The sequence below is a fragment of the Caenorhabditis elegans genome, chromosome X, assembly GCF_000002985.6.
Source record: "Caenorhabditis elegans chromosome X".
Classification (NCBI taxonomy): Eukaryota; Metazoa; Nematoda; class Chromadorea; order Rhabditida; family Rhabditidae; genus Caenorhabditis; species Caenorhabditis elegans.
Window position 1 is genome coordinate 17,662,192 of NC_003284.9, and position 24,783 is coordinate 17,686,974.

Consider the following 24,783-nt stretch of genomic DNA (forward strand, 5'->3'; position numbering starts at 1 on the left):
CAATTTAGCTTTTCCTCGTCCTCTCATTCATTCAAGCACTCAGAAAAAATGAGAGCGTTGAAACGTCAAAATGGGCGTGGCTGAGAATACGTCCTTCTGAACTCCTCCCCTTTTTGAGAGAGGACTCGTTGTCATAAGGCTTTCTAAACACATCTCATTTTGTTTTTGACTCCGGGTTCCCGGTAGTCGGTCTCCAGATTTTAGTTTCCTTCTCCTTTTTCTGATTTTTTTCAGTCAAAAACTTAAAATGTATGAGTTTTGTTTAGGTACAATGCTCAGCTTTTCGCGACTCGCCTTCGTTCTTCTCGTCTCGGCGTGCGTCATGGCAATGGCTGCTCCAAAACAAATGGTGTTCGGATTTGGCAAGCGGTTAGTTTTTACTTTTTCGGCTTAAAATGAACTGTTGTGACTTTTAATTAAAAATATTAACAGTTCAAGTCTCAATGAAAAAACATAAGTACGATTACCTGAGATTTATTCGCATTCACTAAAACTTACATTACTTCTGTATTTTACCACAAAATATTTAAAGTTTTATCTTGACTTGTAGCTTCCAATACTACCAAAGTGAAATTTATTAGAATTAAGTTAGTCACCTGCATCCGAGCTCAATAGAAATAGCCACCGCAATATACACAAAAATTGTAGCGTACTACTCTGGTTGGAGTGAGTGTTTCAAGGGGTAATACTTGTTTTTGGTACAGCTAACCACAAATGTTGAAAATTTGATTTTTCAAACAAGCTTTCTGCATTACAAATTAATTTTAGCGAATTTGAAAATTATAAAATGGCTTGATTTTCAAAATCTTGATCACTTGATGAGACTGCAAGCGTTTTGTTTTATAATAAAGTATACGGGCGCGGATCAATAATTCAGCTGTTTGAATTTGAATCAAACTGATCACCGTGGTTTTTTTCATGTGCGGTAAACGAAATATGGGTGACGTTGATACAACTCATGCAAGTTTAACAGCTATGACACCTTCCAAACTGATTTTGAAACAGACATTGGAGCTGGAGCAACTCAAATTTTGAGCCGTGCGTTTTGAAAAATAAACACGAACTAATAATGCGTTCAAAACGGAATAGAAATGGTTTCTGTTAGTAAAGTAGTCGTCTTAAATTCCAGATCAATGGCTGATATTAGTGATATGCCTGAAGACGTGCCAATGAAACGCTACAAGCCAAGAAGTTTCGCAATGGGATTCGGAAAGCGAGCTGCAATGAGAAGCTTCAACATGGGATTTGGCAAGCGATCCGCAGAGCCACAGATTGGTGAGATTTTTTGCTTGTGCTCATATCCCCGTACTCCCATGAAGCATCCTAACCTCTCTATCTAATTATGGCTTTTTGTGGTAGTCAAGTAGTGACAATGGAATATTTCGTATGCAATTTGTATATCATTTAGATGTCGATTCCTTCTAATCCCCACGATCACATCACAAGCACCAAAGGGGTTATTGACGCCAGCACAATACCAAAATATACAGTCTCTTTTCTTCTTCTTTTTCTTCTTCTTCTTCTTCTTCTTCTCCGTCTTCTTTTAAAAAATCTTTTATATAGCCCCCACCTGTCTTGCCTCGAAAATTCAGAAATGTACTTCCACCCAAAGGTCTCTCCATCTCCCTGTGTGTATCATACAGCCCTACCATTTTTTCGCACCTGCTGAACGTTTCCAAGTTTTCAGTTTGAATGTTCAAAAACTCAAACTGCAAATAAAATGTTTCTAGTTAAATATATACCTGTTGTGAAATGTTTCTTTCTTTTAACACTGCATTGCGTAATGATTTTAGCAAAAGTTCATCCAGTAGTGTCTGTGATTTTGCCCGGTTTCATTTTTAGTTCTTAGTGATTTTAAGTTCTGGATTTCAGTAGTTTTCAGATTATGAAGACATGTCTGCTGATCTCGAGGAGATTCCAGTGTTCATCCAGAAACGCCGTTTGATCATGGGACTCGGAAGACGATAAAACGTATGTGTCTTGATATAATAAGAAATTGGTTAAAGCTAAAAAACTCAAGCTTGTGGCTCAAACCTTTCAGGTTCACCACTGAGCATAGCCGAAGCTTTGACCTTAGCCAAACTCAACACCTAAACTTGAATCGAATAGCAAGCCTAGCACAAAGCTCACACTAAATCCTTAGCTCACGCTAAATCCTTATGCCTTGGACTGAACTTGGACCAAAGTTGAAGTCTTAGTCAAAATCTTAGCCTGAGAATTTACTTAAACATACACATAGGCCTGAGCTCGAGCCTGAGCGTAAAATTCGCTAAACCTGAGTTTACACTAGTTTAACCTCAGTCTAAGCCTTAACCTTAGCCAAACCCCAAGCTGAAGCATAGTTTAACCTCGGTCCAAACATAAAGCTAAGCCAAAACCCAAGCAAATCCTAAGCCTGAGCCTGAAACAAAGCGTACGCCTAAGCCTAAGCCTAAGCCTAAGTCTAAGTCTAAACCTTAGTTAAAGTCTAACCCTACGCCTAAGCCTGAACCTGAGCCTGATCCTAAGCCTAACTAAAAGTCCAAGCCTTAACCCAAGACTAAATAAACATCCAGAACTAAAACAATGTCTATGAGTGGATCCTATGAGCTCATCAAAAATGTACTTTCGTTTTGGGTAAATTCGGCTTAAACCAGCTTTTATGTGTTTTACGAGTAGTGACGAGTTTGCCAAATGAATTATTCAAAAAATGCACCAGCACTGCGCGGAGACACAATTCAAATCCCAAAATTACAGAAGCATCACCGATTCTCTCCTCTAGGGACCCTCATCATTTTTCCGCCGACGCAACACCTTCAAATCCACTTGAGCCTCCAATCTCCAATCTTACTGTGAACCTCTTATGAGATGAATAAACTGAACGCTTGCCCTCCTTGTATTCTTGTTATTTGTTCCTGCTTTTTGCTTGCAATAAATCGCGAGTTTTGAAAAAAAACATTTAAAAATGGGCATTAAAAACTCAGAAAAAAAAATTAGAAGGAAAAAATGTGATGTCCGAGTTAGATTTTAAACAAGTGGTCCAATTTTTTAAAGTTTTTTCAAATTTTCAAAAAGACGATAGAGCATACGTGATTGTGATCTGCAGGAAATATTCAGAAGCCAAAAAATTCTGAAAATGTAAAGCTAAACTTATCAAATTTACCCCGCAGCTAGAAAACCTCGTAGCTAGAAAATTCGGAACTCAAACTCAAAATTGGAAACATGAAGATTGAAGACTACAATAGAAGTTCATCAATTACGTGTGAACCAGGGGTGTGCGGATAATAGCCGATTTAGCCAATCGGCTAATTCGGCTAACTCGGCTAATATTACTTATGTACTCCCTATAATCGAATATTGCTCAGTCGTCTACTCTCCCTCTCCTAACTCTAAACTCTCTGCTCATCTTGAAAAACCTCTTAGATCATTCTCTCGACAAGTATTACAAAGATGCAATATCTCATTTTCTTCTTATGAAAACCGTCTTCTAATTCTTAATATCTACTCGATTCGTCATCGAAGGCTTAAGGCAAAGCTTCTACTTCTTTATAAATTCATAAGCGGTACCTCTTACTTCCCAAATCTAAACGATCTGATCAGAATAACCGAGTCTAAAAGAAGGCCTATGATTATTATATGTACAAAACCAAAAATTACTGATTTTTTCACCTCAACCGTCCCCGTCTGGAATGTTATTTTTCATAATACTCCCCATTTTTTTTCTCCCCGTGAATTTGTTAAAGTCATTGATTCCTCCATAACACGGTTTTGAATAATTTTGTTTGTCGGTTATAATTAATTCTATGATCTCTAATTTCCCAAAAGTCTTTTTTTCCCTTTCTTCTCTCAATGCCGGTCTATTTTTTTTCCTCTTTGTCGAACTCGTGAGGGTCCCGACTTTTTTTATTGTTTTGATTAACTTTGATTAAACAATAAATTCACTTGTGGGTCATCCTCAAGGCAATTAAAAAATATTAGCCGAACTATCCGTTAGCCGACCTTTTTACCGATTAGCCGAATTAGCCGTTAGCCGACTTTTTGGCAGTTCGGCTAATACGTAGTTATCCGTTAGCCGATTTTGGCCGATGTTAGCCGAATTCGCCGATCGGCTATTTCGGCTAATTCAACTAACAAATTTTTTGGAAAACAAAATGTGGTGAATTTGTATGATTTTTTCCTATTTGAACAGTCGTTCATCCCTGATTTTGCTCAATAACAGTGAAAAAATTAACCCAAAACCTGAATTAACAGAATGGAGCTTAACCAAATGAATATTTTCCGAATTAGCCGAATTAGCCGAAAATTAGCCGATTTGAATGACTGAGATTAGCCGAATTAGCCGTTAGCCGAAAATGTTGAAATTAGCCGTTAGCCGAATTAGCCGTTAGCCGGTTCTCAAAAAATCGGCATTAGCCGATTAATCCGTTAGCCGAAAAAATCGGTTATCCGCACACCCCTGGTGTGAACCTAAACCTGAGAGCCTAAGCACGAGCCCTGAGCCCTGAGATTAACGTTAATTTTTGAAAAAAAAAACTTAGAAATAATGAAGGAAACGACATAAAGTTGCGGAAAACACACTTTTTGCAATGCTATGAAATTCTTCGGACTATTTTTGCAAAAAATGTCGTCAATGGATTTAAAATGGATTTAAAAAGTGTTTTGTTCAGTTTCAACAGTTTTGATGGTTCCTAGGATTGGGCAAACATTCTAGAAGCATATTGGAAAATAAATAAATTGGAATTTTGAAAAATAATTATGTGTGATACTTTTTAGATGATTTAAAAAAACAGTATTTGAAAAATTTCAAAATTTTTGCCAATTTCTAAACTTTTTTTTACTAACAGCAAACAAAACTGAGCTTCTGCAGTAGCTCCACGGAAAAGGGAAAATGAGACAGGAAACATTTGAGATAGACTTTTCAGGTTTTTCACAATCTAGTTCTACATAAGCTTCGAATTGAGATTTCTCTTGTTTCAGATTCTGCAAATCTTTTGTTTAATTTTACAAGGTGAAGATGGCTTGAAATGGTGTTGTCAGAAACTTTTCAACTAGACTTTCGATTTTTCCCTCCGTACGTTTCCCCCTGACCTACGGATCTGGCAGTATGTAAGTCGAAACCACGTAAAAGATCACATCACACTTGCCTCCGCATGCCGATCAGAAATCGTGCCCGTTTTTCGCCATCTCCTGTTGCCAGCAGCGTTTTCCATTCACATTGCCTCCGGCTGATAGGACGCCTGTCAACTATCAGTGGCACAAAGAAAATGCCTTGTCTCAACACACTCTTGTGTTGTACATTGGCAAAACGAAGAAGAAGAAGAGCCAATTGGTTAGACACCTGCGGGCACCGCTCAAGCATCGAACTGATCAAATGATGTTTCTGCTTCCTCATTTTCTTTTCTTTGCTTCTTTTTGTTTTCTTCGTTTGCTTCAGATGCTTCGTCTTCTTACACACTGGGAGGCTCGAGGATCAGAAACACTTTTTCCACAGACCTCAAAATGAGTGAGCAAGTTGGGAGAGGCGGTTGTGCGATGTTAACATGAGCGTTACTTGAAAAAATCTCAGAACTGAGTGGAAAAAATCATCCACTCATCAATTCTAGTTAACAACCATACTACACATAGCACCTGTTGGTGTAAAGCCTGACAAACTTTCTTTCGTGTTCCATGATATTATTATAATCTTTTGCAAACTTTGAAATTTATAAAGTTATTTAAAAATTTATCAATTTATCAATTCAACTTCTTCAACTAACCTTTAGCCGCATGTTCATAGGTAACAAAAGTGTAACATGTTATCTCAGAAAACTGAGAACTATTAATTCAGAGCTTCTCGATCTTTAACTTAAAAACGAAGAATTTTGTGGTAACAAAATAAAGAAGATTGTAAAACTGGATAAGATACATTTATGATTGAAACCAAATTCGGTATTCTGGTTGAATGAATTTTTCTAACTTTTAAGATGGAGTACAGTCCGTAAGGAAATAATATTGTCTAATTATACTCACAGTAGTTCAACATGCTGAAAGATTGTAATAAAATATTTCTACACGTTTTACAGTTCTCAGCGTTTTGGTAAACTGTCAATAAAAAATTAAAATTTAAAAACATTTTTAGAGCATTGCTTATTACACATTTTTGTTCCGTATGGATGATTTTATAAATTTTTATTTGAAACATTTAAACATCATTGTCAAATAACTAGAACTTCAGAGCAACAAACAAAAACAATAACAGTTTTTAATGTTTTCAAATCGATAATTTGGATAAAACTGAATCGGCTAAATTTTTTCTCCGATTTTTGTGTCTGCGAAAAAAAAAATCCCAATTTAATTCAAGTTAAGTCAAACGTTGTTTCCTTTATTATTGAAAAGTTTTGTTTAAAATTTTAATAATCTAGTAATAAACATTTGATTAAACTACCATCAAATCAAAAAGTTGCGTATCCCGTCGGAAAACTCTTCTTCTCGCTCATTGTAATATCAGCTCTCACACATATTCCCAATCACTTTTCGCGGACCGGGGGCACTGCTCGGAACACTTTGCGAGGACCACCCTCTCTTCCTCGCGGTCTCCCATCGAATTCAAATCGATGCCACATTGAATGACATTTCAGTGAAAGACTACTGGTCTTTCTTCTAAAATTTTTCAATTTTTCCCAGTGTAAAATGTGTATAAATCTTTTGATTTTTCTTGTCAAGGAAGAAAAATCGAAGAAAAAACTTTGATTTTCCACTCTGCAGATTGTCATCTGTTTTAGTGAGAACTAAAACATTTTATTTGAGGTTTTCAAGTTTTTTGACTGCTCAAAATCAATATGTTCAGAAGCTCAATTGTTTTATAGCATGAAATTGTGTTTAGTATATAGTTCAGATCACTTTTTTCATTGAAATCAACTAATTTTCAAATGTTAAAAAACACAAAACTTCAAGTTCCTCACAAGAAGTTATTTCTTTCATTTCGAAATTGGTTGTTTATTTTTTTTTGCCGCCCCTTCAAATTATCTAATGATAGTTTGAAGCATCTGACATAGAAACAACTTGAAATCTTTCCCCACTCTTTTAAAACTGATTCGGCTCACGTTTCCCCTCTCTCTTTTTTCAAGCCAACTCTGAAACCTGCTAAAACTCGCGCTTAAGCTCATAAGCGTTAAGTATGTATGTATTACCACTATTACACACCTTTTCGCATTCTTCTCACACCACCACACTCAGATATGTGTTGTAATCATCATAATTTTAATAGCCATGGCAATTGGCAGGCTTTGGAGGTGGGCGGGTGCTTCCTGTTTTTTCTGTTTTCTTGTTCGGAGAAGATTTCATTTTTCATTAGCAAAACTTTTTGTTTCGTGAATTGTAGATACTATAAAGTCATGTACCAATTTTTCAAAATTCAACTTATGAGAAATTTGCTACAATTTGTCAATCTACAAGTAAATATAAAAATTAGCCATTTTCATTGGAGCAATTAAAAACATAAAACTTTACTGATTTGAATTAATAAAATATATTCGATAAGAATGTACCGAAATTATACTGTAACAAGGAAAAAAAACCTACCCGAGCAATTTATATTTGCTGTGAAAATTTTAATATAATAGGAACCCACAAAAACTAAGCAGAGAAATTAAACTCCTACCTCCGAATTTTCTATTTAAAAAATTGCAGTCTTTTTTCCCGAGCACTCAAAAAACTCTAAACGATGTGTTGCAGTTTTTAAAATAAATTTCAGAATGTTTTTTCAAAGTGTCAAAATATTCTGAAAGTTACAGAAAATTTTAACGAAAATCTGAAATTTTTAGGTTAATTTTCATTTTTCAGCGCTAAAAAACTTTAAACTGAAAATTTGTCTAGTGTATTATTTTTTTTCAAATTGTTGTAAAAACAAGGTTAAGCTCAAATGTTTTGCAGTAGAAGCGTAGTTAACACAAATATATACGTAGAAAATGTTTTCCTGGAAACTTTGATCTGCATTGAAAAACAAATATTTTTCACTGATATGGAGGTTTTCGTTTTTTCAAACTTGAATTTTCGAAATGCGGACCAAATTCTTAAACTCAAACCAATAAATGTGGGATTTCAAAGCTATATTTTGGATTTCTAGCCGGATCATACTTAACAACCCATGTCACACAAACAATTACCTCAGCTAGTTAGTTAGTGTTGACGACTGAACTTTGCCCATTCTTCAATTTTTAACCCACCCAAATCCACCTCTCTAAATCACAATCAACAAGGATTTGTGCCCCCTCCTCCCTCTCTCCCCTACTGCTTTTCACCCGATGTCGTCTCTCATTTAAAAACAAGTGGCATCAGTGACTTTTTGTTCTACGAGATCCTTGATAGCTCCTGGTTTCCAAGCTCTTCTTCTTCTTCTTCTTCACCGGCAAACACACATACACAGATAGAAAGAGAGAAGTTGTTGTAGGGGTGGTTTGGCGGGGGATCTCCAACAATCCTCCCACTCATTTTCGCATCCTTCCGCCTCTTTGCTGCTTCCCATGCTTCTTTCCTCTCGGTCTGAGGTCACATTGACTGATGGATCTGTTCTGTGAGAGGAGAGAAAGAGCCATTTTTCGGCACAAAATCACCAAAAATCGGGAGGGGTCCCGCCCATCCACGGGTAGGACGAAAACAAAACAAAACAAAACACGACGATGGAGGGCAAATCGCCATTGGTTTTGAACATGCCAACTGCACTTTTACTTCATTTCTAATCTTTTATCTTTTACGGTGTACCTATACATATATCTGTCTTCGATATTTAATTTCATACATTACAATCGTATGCCATTTTTTTTGTCTCTCCCACTTGAAAAGAATATCTTACTGCTTTTTATATCTTATTGCATTTTTAGGGTCGTCGTCGAAATGTCTGAGGTGGATGCTCAAGAAGAGTTTCACGACGCTCCAGAGGAGGCAGTGATTGAGATCCAGAAGGATTTTGTCGCTGAGATTGAGCAGGACAACAGCAATGCTCAACTTGTTGGTGAGTTGAGCGGTCGGTTACTGTAATGCAAAATGTCGAGCTTCAGAAGAGGGTGATGATCAACTTGTAACTGCCGAAGCTGACGACGAGAAGAGCGCTCAACAGGTTGATGAAGACCGCACCGAGGATCAGGTACTTTTTAGAATTTTGTTTTTATTTACGCATCATCTCGGCCTTTCTTGAAAGTTCTATCTTGCCTGTGGGCTAGAAATGAGGTCCGCGTGCAATACTTGATGTACCAGCTAAACTATTTAACTTTCAACATAATGTTTTCGTTAAAATGTTTGCTCGGAATATGATACAAAAAGTGTATGCTATCAAAAATGATATTATACAAGTAGAGCAACGTGTAAGTTATTTTTCTTAAATGATTCACATACATGATTGGTGTAACCATCATGTTTTTCGAGGCTCTTACAGATTTAATCAGCAAATTGTTTGTTAAACTTGATGTAGTTGCTTATCAAACTTTTAAACTTGATGTGAAATAATTTTTGGATTTTTCGAATTATGTGAATAATTGAGAAAAAATTGTATTCATGTTTCAAATGCGTTTAATAATGACATATTTGTAAAACTGTAAAACAATGTACACTTTTTCAGTATATAGAATGTTAAGAGGTTAAGACCTTTGTATATGTATATCTTGCAATTTCCAAAAATCACATCCATTTAAATTCCGAGAGACACCCAAAAAACGTAACAATTAAAGTGGTATTCTTAAATATTTGTTCGATTTTTTCTTACTAATTCACAAAAAAAAGAAATTAAGTTGCAAATTATTTTTTGTTAAAATAAACTTCTTTTTTTTTGAATTTTCTCATCTAATTTGAGTTTCAATATTCAGGACTTTTTGATGGCACTGGAGCTATGTATAAAATAATAGAATAAATGCGGCAATTTTCATTGAAAGATTGGAAATCTGTTTTCAGATATTTTTTCAGGACAACTTTCAATTTTTTATTTTTTATTTTTCACAACGTAGATCTAGTTTCTACTCAGCTTTTCCAAAACGTTTTAACTAAGGAAAAACGTGTTGAATAATTTTTTTCCAAAACTATATACCACAAAATTGTAGAACGATTACATAAGAAAACAAAAAACATCAAAAAAATTATTACTGTAATTAAAAAAATGCAAATATCAAAACCTAAAAGATAGTGAACAAACAACACAGTTTTTGTTGGTTTGTGTTCCAGTTTTTTCCTCAGTTATTTTTTTTCTGACTTGTTGCTTTTTGTATGCTTATCGCTCTTTTCATATCATCCGTTTCTCACAAACTATCATGTAGACCTAACCTATGCCGTAAACAAGTTTTTTTGTTCTGTGCCACAGCAACCATCACTCGTCAGAGTGATATCGTGAAATAAGACAAGAGATTGCTCGATGCGTAGGTGTCCCTTTTTGCTTCTTTCTCGCAAAATCTTTTTGCGTCGAGACGAGCTTGCGAGACCAAACCTTATTTTTTTGGCTACCTAGATCCTAGATCCCCACCTTTTCTCTACGCGTTTGCAAAACGCAAACAACCAGTCATTCAACACCTTCCCAGCATTAACCGATGGTTTGATTTTATTTGCTAACTTAATTATGTTCATTTTTAACTGGTACTTAAACAGTTTTTGAATTTGTTCTTGAAAATTGTCACTTACTTTTTCTACCGGTATATATATATATTGTGAGAAACAACCATATTACTACTGTTAATTTTATTCATTCATTTTAAAGAAACCAGAAAATTATCAAATACATAACCATGTAAATTTCTTTTAAACTCACAACCTGCTGTGAAATGTGAGCAAAAAGTGTAAATATTGAAAAAAAAATAAAACTACTATTTGAAAACTGTTAATTTGAACAATAGTTTTGAACGTGTTCCTGGTGCACTTAAATTATTATCAGATCCGCTTATCTCATATTATTTTGTTATATGAGTATATAACCAAAATTTGTTCTGTTAAAAGGGCCTCCTGAAAAAGTACTTATTTAATGCATGAATATTTTCTGGCTTTTCTCTCCACTCGTATGTATTGTTTTAATAGACATAACTTTCGAAGAACCAGATGGAGCTAGCCAGAGATTCTCAGTTGAGTTGGCTCAACGAGAGCCAGATCAAACAAATCACCATCTGAGTTGTTAGTGTGTCGCCCACAAGGTGTTCGCATCACTTTTGTTCCACTTCAAGTGCAACTTTTCCTCTCCCACTAGATCATTGTTATTTTCACGTTTTGCAGGTCCCCGATATCACTGGAACGGAGTACGTGGACCCAATGACGACTAGCATGGATGGAATTGAGGATCTTCCAGCAAATGATGAAGCTCAGGTAAGACAACTTTCGATCTGCAAATTTAAAACCTAATACATATATGTAGTTTTAGAAAAAGTAATATCGACACTTACAGTTAATTTTTTTCTAAAATGAAAATAACAGTTTATGCATTCAACTTAACGTAACTGAAAAAATATAATCAGAACTTATTCGAATTTTGTCGAGACACGCGTAATTGACAATTCAAAGACAAATTAATGCTGAATAGCTCTTCTTTCTCCCATATTTAGATTTTTCATCACAATTGTAAAACTCTCAAAATAGTAGGAAAAAACTCATGCATTTTTTTCCAGTCAAACAATTTTTGATAAGTTCAACATTCAAATTTAATACTATATGTGAATGTATCAATTTGAAAATACTATTTAATTGTTTAATTCCGGCAAAGTGCGCGGTATTTGAGCTTTTTTCAAAATTGTGAACGAAAAATGAATTCCACTTTTGCATTCACCAGATATTTTCTATGAATCTTTACGATAATTGTTGTTCTAAACAGTTAGCCTGAAATACCAAAATTGGTCACGAATTATAGTTAACAAAATGTTATAAAACAAATAATTAAACTCTAGGAAAACCAGTCAACTTTTTCTTCTAATATTTTTATATCACTTTCCTAATCCCTACTAATCAGTTCGAAGACACGATTCTCGAAGAAGACGAACTTCCCGATCAGCTCGAATCAGCGGAAAATCAGGAGCCGCGTTCAGAGTTGGTCTCCTCCGGTGTCGAGGAGGAGATTATTGAGGAGGAAGACATTGAGGAGATTGAGGAGAGCGACTACGTAAGTTTTGCTAACCAACTCTACTTATCAACCAACCGCGAGCAATAAGTTTTATAATTTTTCAAGACACATTTTATGAAACATTTTTCAGGTAGAAGAATCGGCACCAGCCGATGAGCCAGCTCCAGAAGAGGAAAAACCACAAGAAGAAGCCCCGGCAGAGGAACCAGCTCCAGCGGAGGAGGCACCACAAGAGGAAGTCCCAGCTGAAGAGCCAGTGGCCGAGGAGACCGCTCCAGCAGAGGAAGCTGCAGTTGAGGAGCCTGTTGTTGAAGAAGCAGCCCCAGTTGAAGAGGCTCCAGAAGCAGAGGAAACAGCTCCAGCTGAAGAGCCACTCATTGAGGTCGCTGTCGAAGAAGCTCCAGCAGAGGAGCCAGTCGCTGAGGAAGCTGAGCCAGAAGCCGAGAAGCAAGAGTTCGAGCTTCAGGCACCACCAGAGGGCAAGCGCCCACGTACGCCAAATGACTTGGATAACCCAACAGCTGATGAGGAGCCGGCTGCAGAGCTAGAGGCTGATGCTGGATCCGAAGTTCCACCAACTCCAAAGACTGCCGCTTCAGGTATGACTGTGATCGAAAATTTTTTTTAAACTTCACTTCTTTACTTTGCAAGAGGTTTCGGTCAGCATCGAGGCTTTAAAAAAATTAAAGGTAAAATTCCCATAGCCGAATCTTCCAGAGAAGCAATCAGTCCCACCAACACCAAAATCAGCTGCTCCATCAGAGGTTCCACCAACCCCCAAATCAGCAGCACCATCAGAGGTCCCACCAACTCCAAAATCGGCCGCCCCATCTGAAGTCCCACTAACTCCAAAATCAGCAGCTCAATCATCAGTCCCACCAACACCAAAATCAGCTGTCCCATCTGAAGCCCCACCAACTCCAAGATCCGCTGCTCCATCTGACGTTCCACCAACTCCAAAAAGCAATGGACATATTGCTAATGGAAGCATCCCAGGAACACCATCGGTTGCTCAAGAAAGGTATAGTGATGTTCATAAATTGTATCAACACCTGTCACTTTATCAGCATGTACACACTTATTCTATCCCCTTATGCACTGCTAACTTCTCCACTTTCACCGTAATACCATTTCAGCGCTAAGGCTACACCAGCTGCTACGCCAGCAGCCACTGCCACACCTGCCGCTACAGCCACCCCAGCGGCTACTGGAACTCCAAAAGCTGACACTGCATTCAACTTTGAGGAGACTCCAGCCACGCCAAGATCGAGTGTACCAGCCACACCAACTGAGTCGAATCTGACCACCCCAGCGCCAAAGACGCCAAAGACTCCGAAAACCCCACGCACGCCACGCACTCCAAAAACTCCCCGAACACCAAAAACTCCAGCAGTGTGAGTTTACTTCTAGACACTTTCTGCACCCTTTATGTTCGATTTCACTTCTTATTCCTTCAAAGGTTTTTGAAAACAAACATTTTAATTGAAAAGTTACAGTAAATTTTTTTTAAACGAGCTAATGATTATTAATTAAAGAGTGGAGCCAGAACCAGAGCCTGTGGCCGAGGAGCCAGAACCAGTTGCCGAGCCAGAGCCAGAACCAGAGCCAGTTGCCGAGGCTGAGCCAGAAGCTGAACCAGCCGTTGAAGAGGAGCCAGCTGAAGAGCCTGAACCAGCCGCAGATGAAACTGCTACAGAGCCAACAGCCGAAGAAGCTGAGCCAGAAGCCGTCGAGGAATCAATTGAAAAAACCGAGGTTGTTGAGGAAGAGTCTGCTCCACCAGCAGCTCGCCAGTCCTCTCCATCTCCACCACCAGCCCGCCGTCGCCCACAATCTCCATCTCCGGAACGACAGCGCACTTCTCGTCACGCCGACCGTGACATCACAAGCTACGATGAGGACTCGTACAGAGCAGTTCCACCACCAAGAATGCCAACTGCCACGTCATTCTCCTCATGGAGCCCACCAGACAAGCAGAGCTATACTCCAATCAGGTATCAAATTTCAACAAACTAACAGAAACACGCGTTCTTTTCTTTCAGCCCGTTCGTGAGCACTGCCAACAAATACCGTAACGAGTACACCAGTGGAAGCAGCTACCGCCCAACCAACATGTACACATCGCACTTTGACGATATTGTTGCCACCGGAGCATTCTCATCGGCTCTTTATTCCACAAACCGATTGATCGAAAGATCACGCAGCCGTACCCGTGAACGAAAGCAAGCAATGAGATCCCAAAGATCTGCATCTAACTATTACAGGTAAAATCGGTTAGGAAAATTTTACGGTCTTATAGAGAAAATTTCCAATCGGCAGTTAATCAGTCACTTGGCTCAACCACACCACATTGTCAACTATACACTTGGCTTAACAACTTATAAAGCCGGACCGGGTGGCAACCGACAAATAATAATTGGCAGTTGTCGGTTGCGCCAACTATCCTTCTCTGTATGCACCATTTCCAAAAGGAATGAAACTATGACTTTTTGCCCAATAATATACTGATAACTATCCGAATTTCATTACATCACCACATTTCAGATATTCTTCCCAAGCCCCAGCACCACTTCGCGCTCGTGAGTACTCGACACCACCAACCCGCGAGATCAGCCGTGCGCCTAGCCGCAACACGAGCTTCGTCTCCTTCCTCGACTACTCGAGTGCCAAGCAAGGAGAACTCTCCCGTGCCAACTCCCGCACTTCTATCTACGGAGATTCCCTCTCGAGAAGCTGTTCTCGCGCCAATGTCGATGCCTACTTGGGCGGTGGACGTCTTTCCCGTGTGGACAGCTACGTTCGTGATATCCATACTCCATACGAGTACGAGGTAGGCAATTGAGAGTAAAGAAGCAATCGGGGGGGAGTGCGAAGTGCTAGGCAAACATTTATGTGGAAAATATTGTGGGATATCATTAAAATCGCGCAATTCAATTCTGTTCAGGTTCCATCAACCTACGATAGATACCGCTCATCTTCCCGTGGACCATCATACTCCACTATTAACGGATACACGGTGAGTTTTTGAATTTTTCTGTGTGGAACACTAGTGTCTTAAGTGACTTTTGAGTTACATTTCATTTATTTTTGGAATGGTTTTGTGATAATAATAAGTTTTAAAACATTATGATTTAAAGAATGCTATTTTGTTTTCAAACCAAAATTTGGCAAATTAAAAGAGATTAAGTTCCAAAGATGTTTGATGCATCAGTTCTTGGTGATAGTTTGTGGAAGCAAGAAGAATATATATTGTATCTATCATCCGGTGAAGTGGCGGAAGCAAACACAAACAGTTACAGTTAGGCGAAAAATACACGCACTTTGCGAGTCACAGAGCTAAGCACAAACACCTTGCCCACTCATCGAGCCAAGGCAAAATAGTCAAGCCGTTGCTCCGCTCATCCCCCCCCCCACTGCTTCGCAAAAACCAAGCACCCTTTCCCAAACAAGCGCAGGCAATAGTTTCTTGTTGCGTTTGTTGCATCTGGGTTTTCAAAACGGAAAAGCCAGAGCGTTCTTCTTTCTGGGAGCCTCTTTTCCCCGGACACTTCACCTAAATCCCTTATATCCTCCCCTCAATTCCACCCTTTCCGCTAGTCTTGTCAGATAGTTTTCTATTGACTTGGTCTAGTCCAGCAGCAACCAGGAGCCAGCTCTCAATTGCCCCAAGATCTCATTCTTCGCCCCCCATTCATCCAAATATATCTATAACTATGTATCTCTTCTCGAAAAAGCGTATATTCAGACAAAAATTCGACCTTGTAAGTGAAATTTGAACATTTTCGGCATCGCTTTTTTGAATGAAATGTAACAAAAAAATTCCGTATCAACCTAACAAACAAGCATCCTTTAAACATTAGAACACAACAATTTCAAGTGTTTTTTTTTTCAAACGAAGCGATGGAAATCTGACATTGAATCTTGTAATTATATGAAATTTGTGTTACGTTTTTATAAATTTATATTTGGTCAGATTTACATTACATTACTCTCTCAGATCCATAATTTTATACACTTCGGGGGACAAGAATAACTTCTACCCTTCTATCAATAGTTTCATATCAAATTTTGCTAGGCGACCACCTAAACCGAAGTCCTGATGTTTTCAAATCCGGAATGCATCAGTAATCAAATTAACTTAAATCCTCAAACCATTCCGGTCAAACATATTTCATAACAAAATCAGCTTACGTCCTCCAAACTGTAAATAATTTTTATTAATGCTGAAAAAGAACACCGATGCAATCATACAGAACATTTTTAAACAAATAAAAGAAATTGCAATTAGTTCCGCTAGTTATTATAGCTGCATTCAAAAATAGAACTTATTTAAACTTAAAAAAAAACTTACAAAAATGATATTGAAACTCAAAACTCCAAAAACCACCAGTATTTCCTACAGTAACAGCTCACGTTCAATCCCCCTTTACACACACTTCCAGGCCTATATCTCATCTCCATCTTACGTGGAAACCGAGTCGACGCGCAGAATGAAAAGATACCAGAGAGACACAAGCCCGGCAATGGTCCGCAGCATGTATGAGGTCAGAGACCTCATCTTTCATCTTCTCCCCAAACTGTCCCAAACACTCTTAACGTCCATTGTCTAACCAGTCCCGTTTGACGTACGACTAACCGGAATACGCATGTCTGAAATTCCGGAGAGGAGGAAAATGTGTACACGTCTCATCTGATTTTCAGGGACGCATCGGACAACTCGAAAGATCGCTGTCTCGTGAGGTGATCCAGAAAGACAGAGTATGTTTGTTTGGCTTTTTTTTTCTTTTTTTTCTTGAAGAAATTGTCTGTATTGTTCTATGAGTTGATATACGTAGACTAAGGGCTCTTAGAAAAACTTCATATTTGGTGAACTTTTGTCCAGCCGTCGAGAACATAGGACACGTCCTATGTTCTCGTTCTTTGCGACAAGAAAGAGACTGTTCTGGTTTAACATATTTTACGGTCTTTTTGCATACACACATAATTTCCAATTTTAAATGTTAAATGTATTACGTCTATTCAGTTGCGCACCGAATACCAACAACTGTCGACAAAACTTGACCAGGCGTGCCGTCAAATGGAATTGCTCAGGTCTAACTCGTACAGCAGCTACCGTGGGCAGTCCCTCCCGCGCACTAGCGTCTACTCCCACTTCTACCCGCACTACTAAATTTGCATTCATTTTTCCCTCATAGAATTTGACTCATTTTCAATATCTTCAATTTTACCTTCCCGTTTTGCACATTCAACCGCTGCTAAGCTTCACCAAAACTTCCTGATTCTACAGGAGTTTTCTTCTCTATTATCCCAATGCCTTTTTTCTCAGAGCACACGCTCATTCTTATTAAAAATACATTTTATGTTCAATATTGCATCCCTTACTTCTTCTATTATCCTTTCTACCTGTATAACGTTTATACACTCTCTTTGATAACCAAAAGGTAAGAGAATGATGCTTAACTTTTTTCGTGTGCTTGCAGAAGAGAAAAGTCAACTAACAATTTTATGTTTTCCTCTTATATGTTTTCTCTTTGTAACTTTAAATTTACAGAAAAAAAAGAAAAATCAATTTGAAAATTAAACAACAAACTGACAATAGTCATACTACACTAAACCACTTTAGACCCCATCTAATGTGTGTACTACTTGACACATCACGAACGATTTGCCACAAAAACGCCATATTTTTTTAGCCCGTATACACCTCCCAATATGGAAGATCATCGACTGATAAATCGACCGGAAATTCGGCGCTCCATAGCTTATACTCTGGATTTGCGCGCGACTGGGCTGCCTTCAACTGAGAGGTAAACTTGAAAAAAAATCGTTAGACATTTAGAAAGAGCCGCTTTAGAAGTATAAAGAAAAAAATTAGGTAGAGTATTAGAAAGAGAATAATCTATTTTCTATATTTTATTGAAAGTTCTTTACTAAAAAGCTAGTAAACAAAAATAAAACCAAGATATGAACGAAAACAAAATGTGAGAAAATCCCGCTCATACTATGGTTTTCAAATCTGATACCGCATTGATTACATTAGCTAAAATCAATTCCAGGTGGCGATTGGGCAACGTTGTGTATGGTGGTTTGTATCGCAAGAAATACGATGCTGACTTAGAAAAAGCTGTTCAATACTATAGTTCGTGTGCCAAAAAAAGAAGATTCTGAATTCATAATCAAATACCACCCATTTTTTGTTTGTTCCTTCTTTTTTCCTGTTTTTATTCCTCCTCCTCCTCACCTTTAAGAGACCAGAGTCCGTGATGCCAAGTCATTGAAACCTATCCTTCCATTTACTAACAACGAAACGAACTTCTGAATTTACCTTTAAATAGTTATGTAGATTTTTGTCGTCATTTTTTCCGACTCTTTTTTTTCAAATTTTCCTACGTATCTTTCTTTCTTTCCAGCCCAGACCCTATACTGCCTTTTGTAATATGTTTTGTCAAATACCCCTGTATTAATTTTCATCTTGTAGATTTTATCATTTTCATTGTCATTTTCAAATTTCAAATTTTCAATTTTTAAATTTCAAAACTTTTCAATAAATGAATTTATGATTTTATCATTTAAAAACGTGAAAAACAAAGAAAAAACACCCGCTGTTTTATAAAAACTGAATGAAAATGATTAACCAGAATAATAATCACACCGTAACACACTTAGTCATGAAGGAAAGAGCTTAAAGATCAGTGATTCCGCTCCATGGATCATTAGAGCAAACGATGGCAGCTGGTACTTGCATTACTTTGAAGAATCCGGACCACATGAGGGGAAGGCCGAAGAAGCAGATGGACCTGGAAGTTGGAAGTTGTTGAATTTGGAAAATATGTGAGTTTCTTACAACAATACAGATAATTTCCCAATTCATTTTTTGTTTTGTTCAATTGAAAACTAGATTACTGTGTTTTTCTACACTATTTGTTTCATATTGCTCACTGCAGTTACAAGACAAAGTTTTTACAATTATGGACATAATTTAAAAACTTTAATCGGTCGATTTTCAGATTCCAAAAAGTATTTGAAGTCCATAAAACTAAACATTACGTATTGGGGGATTTTCAACTTTTTGCTTAAAATTGAATTGAAAAAATATATTAATTTTTGTTGAAGCCCTTTCGAAGGTAAGTACCGTCCATTAAAATTTTTTACTTTCTAAACATGTGAAGTAAAATTTTTGAATATCAGTATTAAACACTTTTTTTTACCTATCAGTCAATATTCTGGTGAACTGTCAAATTTGTGATATATTAAAGCATTATATCTAACTTAGAAGCTAACTAGAAAAAAAGGTTTTACATTTTAATGATGTTCCGTAAGATAACGTATCAGCTGTTCAACATTACAATGATTTTGATATCATTTTCCCAAAGCAACAGTAACGCAAAACTACTCCACAAAGTCTATCAGTTAACCAGAACACAAACTCTATCCTCTTTTAACTTTTGTTCTATTTAATCGCAAAATATGTGAAATTTAATTGCATCTGATGCGGAGTACTTTAAAAGTACGAACCATTTTCTAATCTAATCAAGTATATCGGAAGACTAGTTGTCTAAGAACTCAAATAGTTAAACTGTGCTAAAATGATAAGAGTTTGAACTGTTGAACAATTGGCAAAAAAATTGGGAAAGCATGAATTAGCAAGTTGTTGTTTAAACCTACCAAAAAGAAATTTCAAAGTAGTAGGCAAGCTGAACTGGGTTTCGAAAATGGGAATGAATTTTGTAATTCAAAATGTGCAAACAAAAAACCCCATTATTTCAAATGTGTGCTAAAAGTTCTCATTTCCAAAAACTTAATCGAAATGTTCCAAAAATGGTTTCACAAGCTACAATAACTTCTTTTACAATTAGTAGTAAACTTTGACTAATTTTTAAAAATTGTTGAATATTAAATAGATGTCAAAATGTATACTTTGAGTACAATTAAAACAACTGTAAAATATATACTTTTGAACTTTCCACTTACATAATGAATCCTGTAGCTGTTGAAGCAAGGGTAGCTGCTTTTCTCTGCTCATTATACACTCTCTCCAATTGCAGGCTCACATTTGACTGGCTCATCTGAAAATTTGTAAAGGTTCTATCAAGTAATTTTTCAAACTACAGTAGAATTGTCATTGACCCTTTCGATCAAAGAAAAACATATGAATGGGTGATAAGACGGATTCAGGTAGGTCAGTGTCTAATAACTTTTTTCAGATGTTGGAAGAAGAGAAATTAAGAAAGGGAAAAGAAGAGTGAATGGGCAAGAACTGACTGATGGTCGGAACCCGACAAAGGGAACAAATAAACTACGGATAGTGGGGGCGAGAGAGAAGGTTGGTCGAATGGAAAGTTCAACGTGCTGGGAAGGAAGAGTGATTGCGCAGTGGATGCTTTGTGTTACAAAGTTCGAACTAATTTGGAAGCTATTTCGAGGAAGCATTCGGTGATTTGGGTGACTGCGTTCCAGTTGTTTGGAGAAGTATTGAAATTGAACAATAAAGTGATAAGAAATTGGTTGCAGTAATTTTTTTGGGAGCCAAAGTATGGGGAATAAAACTATAGCACAATATCAGAAACAAGCATTAAAGTAAAAATAGTTTGACTAGAGAATAAGAACTCGCGATTTTCATACTTTCATACCAAAAAAAAAAGCGCGAACTTTTCATTGGTGTGGAAAAACAATTGAGCTACTTAAAGTTTGTTAAAGAACCATGGTGCATCGAAAATTTTCTCGTTTTTTACCACGAAAATTTTCATCGCCATATTTTCTAAATCAATCTTGCAATAAATTTTTCACATTTGACGGCATTGTAGCTGGAATTCTTTGGTTTACTCTAAAGGTTAATAATTGACAAGTTGATTTTAATTTGTGCTCTAGTTGTTTTAAAGTCACACAGAAAGTATTAAAGTGTTTTGAGATAAAGCCTTCAAATATGTGAAACTCATTCAAATATGTGAAGAACTGGTTAGCAAATATTTTGGCGAATCAAAAAAACTGTTGGAGTAGCATTATCACATTACAAAAACATTTATTTGAAAATGTGCCAAAGAAACAGGTCAGTCCCAGCATTAAAAAAATAAAATTTAAAATAAAATTAAGAGCACGTATGTAGAAAAATGTTTGCAAGCATGCTTCCGTGTTCATTTCCTAAATTCACAAATATGTAAAATGAAACGGGTAAGGGTTCCTCGAAGTTAACTATCACGTATTTATAGAAAACCTCAATAATTTGGCGTTCTAACAAAGAAGTTAACCAATCGCTTGAGGCGATTGCATTTAAATATTGAAAGGATTACCCAGAACATTGACCTTCTTAAAATGGATTACCACCTGACCCATCGTCATCTTTTTGTATAGTTCAATTCACATCACTCTGATTCACACGCCTCCAAACGGGTTTGATATATTGGAAACCTGTTTGGCAAATAAATAATATAGACTACATATAATTTCGCGTGCAAAAAAAAAGAGGAATTTCACAATCCTTAAAACCTAGCAAAGACATGACTTAAAAGCTTTTGATATCTAATATGTAGCTTGAACAAGTTTTTACCAGATGCACTCAAAGGTCTGAAACTCTGAAACTCTAGGACTAAAATAATAGGACACAGAAGATCTTGATCTGATTAGTTTACCGTCTTCTAAAATGGATTACCACCTGACCCAGCGGTCAAGCGTCATCCTTTAGTACGGTTGAGTGCTGAAGAAGGTTGTTCACACTCCTCTTTTAGATAGCGATGCACTTATTTTAAACTTGGCGCACAGGGGAGAGACATTCTAGGAGAAATACATTCCAGTATCGAAAACGAGAGATTTGAATTTCTTCAAGGTTGGTGTTCAGAAAAAATTGGCTCATAAAGTTTAGAGTTCTGAAGAAACTTTCTGTTAACACAACATTTCACAACGGGGATGCCCCGATTACCAATAAGTCGTCAAAAGTATAGGAGTTGTTTTTTTTTCAAAATATGGCAACTCTGCGTTTATCAAATTTCAGTTTGGCAATTTGGGCAATTATGGAATTTTTTGGCAATTGTCGATGCTTAATTTGCCAAGTTGATTTAGCAAAGTATGTTTGTCAAATTTGGGCATTGGAAACATGGTCAATTTTAAATGTAAAAAATTTTAAAACATTGTGATTGTCAAAACCACCGAAATAGAATATCTAGACTGCCCACTTTTCAAACTCAAAGTCTTCAATATAAACGAAGTTTTGTCATGGAATTGCGATAAATGCCAAAATTGACTGTTGTTTAAAATTCAAGCTACCTGGAATTGCCAGGTTTTCATGGCTTGTAAATAATTACGGTAAAGTTAATTGTATTACTTCTTACATATTACTAGAAAGGCTTCAAACAAGGGAAATTGAAGATATTCGAATACATAGTGACAATTGCCGCACTTTCCTAAAATTGGCAATTGCATATCCCCATTCACTTGAGCTTAACAGCAGTTACCAGTAAAGATTCTTAGTTTAATAAAATATAGATTTACTAAAAACTTTGTTGACGTTTCAGAAATTCTAAAAAGATCACCTACCACATGGCCGTTCCGTCATCCTTTTATACAGGCCCGAGTTCACACTCCTCGAAAACCAGACCGTGTTTTACTAATTTTATATTTCTGAAACCAGTTTCAAAAGTAAAGTGGGAGGGATCATATGATGTTGCGAAATTGCATGGCCGGTCAGAACCGATCAGATGTTTCAAGGTGTGTGCGTCCTTGACATACTGTATCGGATGTATATTGAGAAGTTGTACCAGGTGGGGTAGGTTGCTTATCTCATGTATCTTTTTTTGCAATCGGGCGCCCCGGCTGAAGATTATCCATCTTCTGCATTTCGAAACGGTCATGTGCCAAATCAGAGGGGGGATGTTGGAGTCAATGATCATGTTTTCAAATTAAAAGGGTCAAAGTCAAATAAACATAATCGGTCGGAAACAAAACAATGACGGGATCCTATAAGACGAACATCTGGTGTTCCATTAGATAAGGGAAAATGTGACTTTCTTTTTTATCTCTGTTTTTTTCTTCCAAATTTTCTTCTCACACTTATTCTCTGGCCTACCCCATCAATTTTAAGAAAGTGTCAGCAAATAGGCACATTAAAGAACATAAAGAAGAACTTGAACACATAAACTTTGGTTGATGGAAAAGAATAGGAAAACTTTAGGGAGTTGGCGCTAATGTTCTGCTCGAAGCTGACGTGCATACAGAACCAAATACGAAATACATTAAAACTTGAATATTCTACCTAAAAAGGGAATCTACAAAGATTTTTCAGTTTTTTATTGAACAAACTGAACCCTTTTCAATGAGAAATTACAGGTTGTGTTCAACTAAATTGTTTTCAAACTAGAATTGATTTTTTTCTCAAATTTTCCGCTAAAAGGAGTACCGGCAGTTGAAAAATGAAAATTAAAATAATGGGCAAGACTCGATACAAAGTTTTAGATGTTTATCAAACAACGAACACAATTTTCATTCGTTCAAATATTTTTATTTTTGAAACAATATAAACATTCAAACTTTCAGCAATGCTTGAAACTTCTCAGAAAAGGTCACATTCTTGGAAAAGTTGCAAATCACAAAAATCTTTTATGAAAACTGAATAATCACAAATCAAATACAACAAACTAAACGATTTTAGTATGAAAGTTTTTGGAATACATTTTGAGAAGATCTAACATAAATTTAACAATTCCGATCAACGTTTTTCAACAGATTAACAACAATTTTGAAGACTCAACCTTTGATGAATCACACTCTCAGCCTGAATAAAGAAGAACCCGACAAGAAAATCTCTCCGAAATTTCGATTTTCATACAAAAAGCCGCATAAAAAGTGTGCTACTGGAGCGAACCGCCGGACAATTGGGGAGAATTCGGATCGACCTTGACTTAGTTTTCCCTCCCGCCGATAACAGACTATCACTTTCACTGCCTTGATGTTCAAGCGCGCCTCTTTTTTGCACAGGTAATTGAAGAACAAATTGAAAAGAAAAGCGGAAGAAAATAAAAGAAACTGGAATGAAAAAAAGTGAATGTGAATTTATGTTATAGGAATTACCAGCCATAATAGTAGGTGAAAAAGAACAATCCTACTGGTATTGTGTTACACTGTTTAAAAATGAAGTTTGACAATTTTTGTTATTCAGATATTCAATAATCAGCTTGTGTTCAATTGTTGAAATTAAATTATTTTTCCCAATCATGGGATACATGACGAATTCCTCATGTTTTTCTATTTATCAAAATGTTTACTTTCTTTATTTTTTGCCACTGCTTCAATTATATCCATGTTTTTTTTGTTTGTTTTTTCATGAATTTCTTAAAATGAATTATAATCTTAATAATCCAAATAGGACCTCCCCCCTCCAAAAACAGGAGAAATAAACACTTTTCCGCCTTTTTATGGAAACCCAGAAATGTCCCTCACGTTCTTCCCAGGAGTCAGCAGTCAGGTCGCATTCCTCCCGTTCGTTCGTTTTGTTCCGTCTTCCCCTGGATTTTCTCGATATGGTCCCGTATTTTCCTCTTTTTCGGAAAAAAACTTTGACATCACTCTGGACTTGCCGGCATGCCGAATGCCGGCATAATGCCGGTTTTTGAAGCGCGGCATATGCCGAAATGCCGATTTTGAAATTCACGGCATATGCCGAAAATGCCGTTATGCCGAAAAGAAAAATGGACGGCATATCGGCATATGCCGATATGCCGAAAAAAATTTTTGGCGGCATATGCCGTTATGCCGTTATG

At 36.9% G+C, this 24,783-nt stretch overlaps 3 protein-coding genes and 3 non-coding genes across 18 annotated transcripts; 3 read left to right on the top strand and 3 right to left on the bottom strand.

Moving 5' to 3' along the window:
- Window positions 1-254: 254 nt before the first annotated feature.
- nlp-6 (Neuropeptide-Like Protein) lies at window positions 255-3,025 on the top strand. Of its 2 annotated transcripts, NM_001270358.5 has the most exons (4): window positions 255-369; window positions 1,130-1,275; window positions 1,883-1,971; window positions 2,737-3,025. In NM_001270358.5, exons 1-3 carry the CDS (start codon window positions 272-274, stop codon window positions 1,966-1,968), a joined length of 330 nt encoding a protein of 109 aa, NP_001257287.1. In that variant the 5' UTR covers window positions 255-271; the 3' UTR covers window positions 1,969-1,971; window positions 2,737-3,025. The 2 variants fall into 2 exon arrangements, with proteins under 2 accessions (NP_001257287.1, NP_001257288.1); NM_001270359.6 differs by lacking the exons at window positions 1,883-1,971; window positions 2,737-3,025 and adding an exon at window positions 1,409-1,735 and having other exon boundaries at window positions 267-369.
- Window positions 3,026-8,294: 5,269 nt separating this feature from the next.
- T23E7.8 lies at window positions 8,295-8,579 on the top strand. The gene has a single exon (NR_072972.1). It is a non-coding gene; the product is annotated as an Unclassified non-coding RNA T23E7.8 (non-coding RNA).
- T23E7.9 lies at window positions 8,404-8,546 on the bottom strand. Its single transcript, NR_072973.1, has one exon. It is a non-coding gene; the product is annotated as an Unclassified non-coding RNA T23E7.9 (non-coding RNA).
- Window positions 8,580-8,835: 256 nt separating the features above from the next.
- Window positions 8,836-18,637, top strand: T23E7.2 (the record flags this gene model as incomplete). Of its 12 annotated transcripts, NM_078451.5 has the most annotated exons (16): window positions 8,838-8,968; window positions 9,015-9,100; window positions 11,200-11,289; window positions 11,927-12,076; window positions 12,168-12,636; window positions 12,755-13,058; window positions 13,174-13,431; window positions 13,573-14,031; window positions 14,080-14,301; window positions 14,582-14,867; window positions 14,982-15,053; window positions 16,480-16,581; window positions 16,739-16,795; window positions 17,061-17,128; window positions 17,731-17,844; window positions 18,094-18,602. In NM_078451.5, 16 exons carry the CDS (start codon window positions 8,851-8,853, stop codon window positions 18,203-18,205), a joined length of 2,967 nt encoding a protein of 988 aa, NP_510852.2. The 12 variants fall into 12 exon arrangements, with proteins under 12 accessions (NP_001370871.1, NP_510852.2, NP_001362045.1 ...); NM_001375214.2 differs by lacking the exon at window positions 11,927-12,076 and having other exon boundaries at window positions 18,094-18,205; NM_001375211.2 differs by lacking the exon at window positions 16,480-16,581 and having other exon boundaries at window positions 8,851-8,968; window positions 18,094-18,205.
- Window positions 11,285-11,305, bottom strand: 21ur-12330. The gene has a single exon (NR_072974.1).
- Window positions 18,630-22,620, bottom strand: T23E7.6 (Symporter YagG). The gene is made up of 3 exons (NM_001047827.3): window positions 22,565-22,620; window positions 20,009-20,103; window positions 18,630-18,834 (listed from the first exon to the last, which is right to left on the bottom strand). The coding sequence occupies exons 2-3, from the start codon at window positions 20,101-20,103 to the stop codon at window positions 18,720-18,722; spliced, it is 210 nt and encodes a 69-aa protein (NP_001041292.1). The 5' UTR covers window positions 22,565-22,620; the 3' UTR covers window positions 18,630-18,719.
- Between the last annotated feature and the right edge of the window lie 2,163 nt (window positions 22,621-24,783).

What these genes read in the sequence shown, in the direction of transcription:
- T23E7.6 (NM_001047827.3), bottom strand. Translation starts at nt 20,103, where the DNA reads ATGAGCCAGTCAAATGTGAGCCTGCAATTGGAGAGAGTGTATAATGAG. An exon ending in ACAGCTACAGGATTCATTAT is followed by an intron (nt 18,835 to 20,008) that starts GTAAGTGGAAAG and finishes TCCAACTTCCAG; the next exon opens with GTCCATCTGCTTCTTCGGCC.
- nlp-6 (NM_001270358.5), top strand. Translation starts at nt 272, where the DNA reads ATGCTCAGCTTTTCGCGACTCGCCTTCGTTCTTCTCGTCTCGGCGTGC. An exon ending in GTGTTCGGATTTGGCAAGCG is followed by an intron (nt 370 to 1,129) that starts GTTAGTTTTTAC and finishes CTTAAATTCCAG; the next exon opens with ATCAATGGCTGATATTAGTG. An exon ending in ATCCGCAGAGCCACAGATTG is followed by an intron (nt 1,276 to 1,882) that starts GTGAGATTTTTT and finishes AGTAGTTTTCAG; the next exon opens with ATTATGAAGACATGTCTGCT.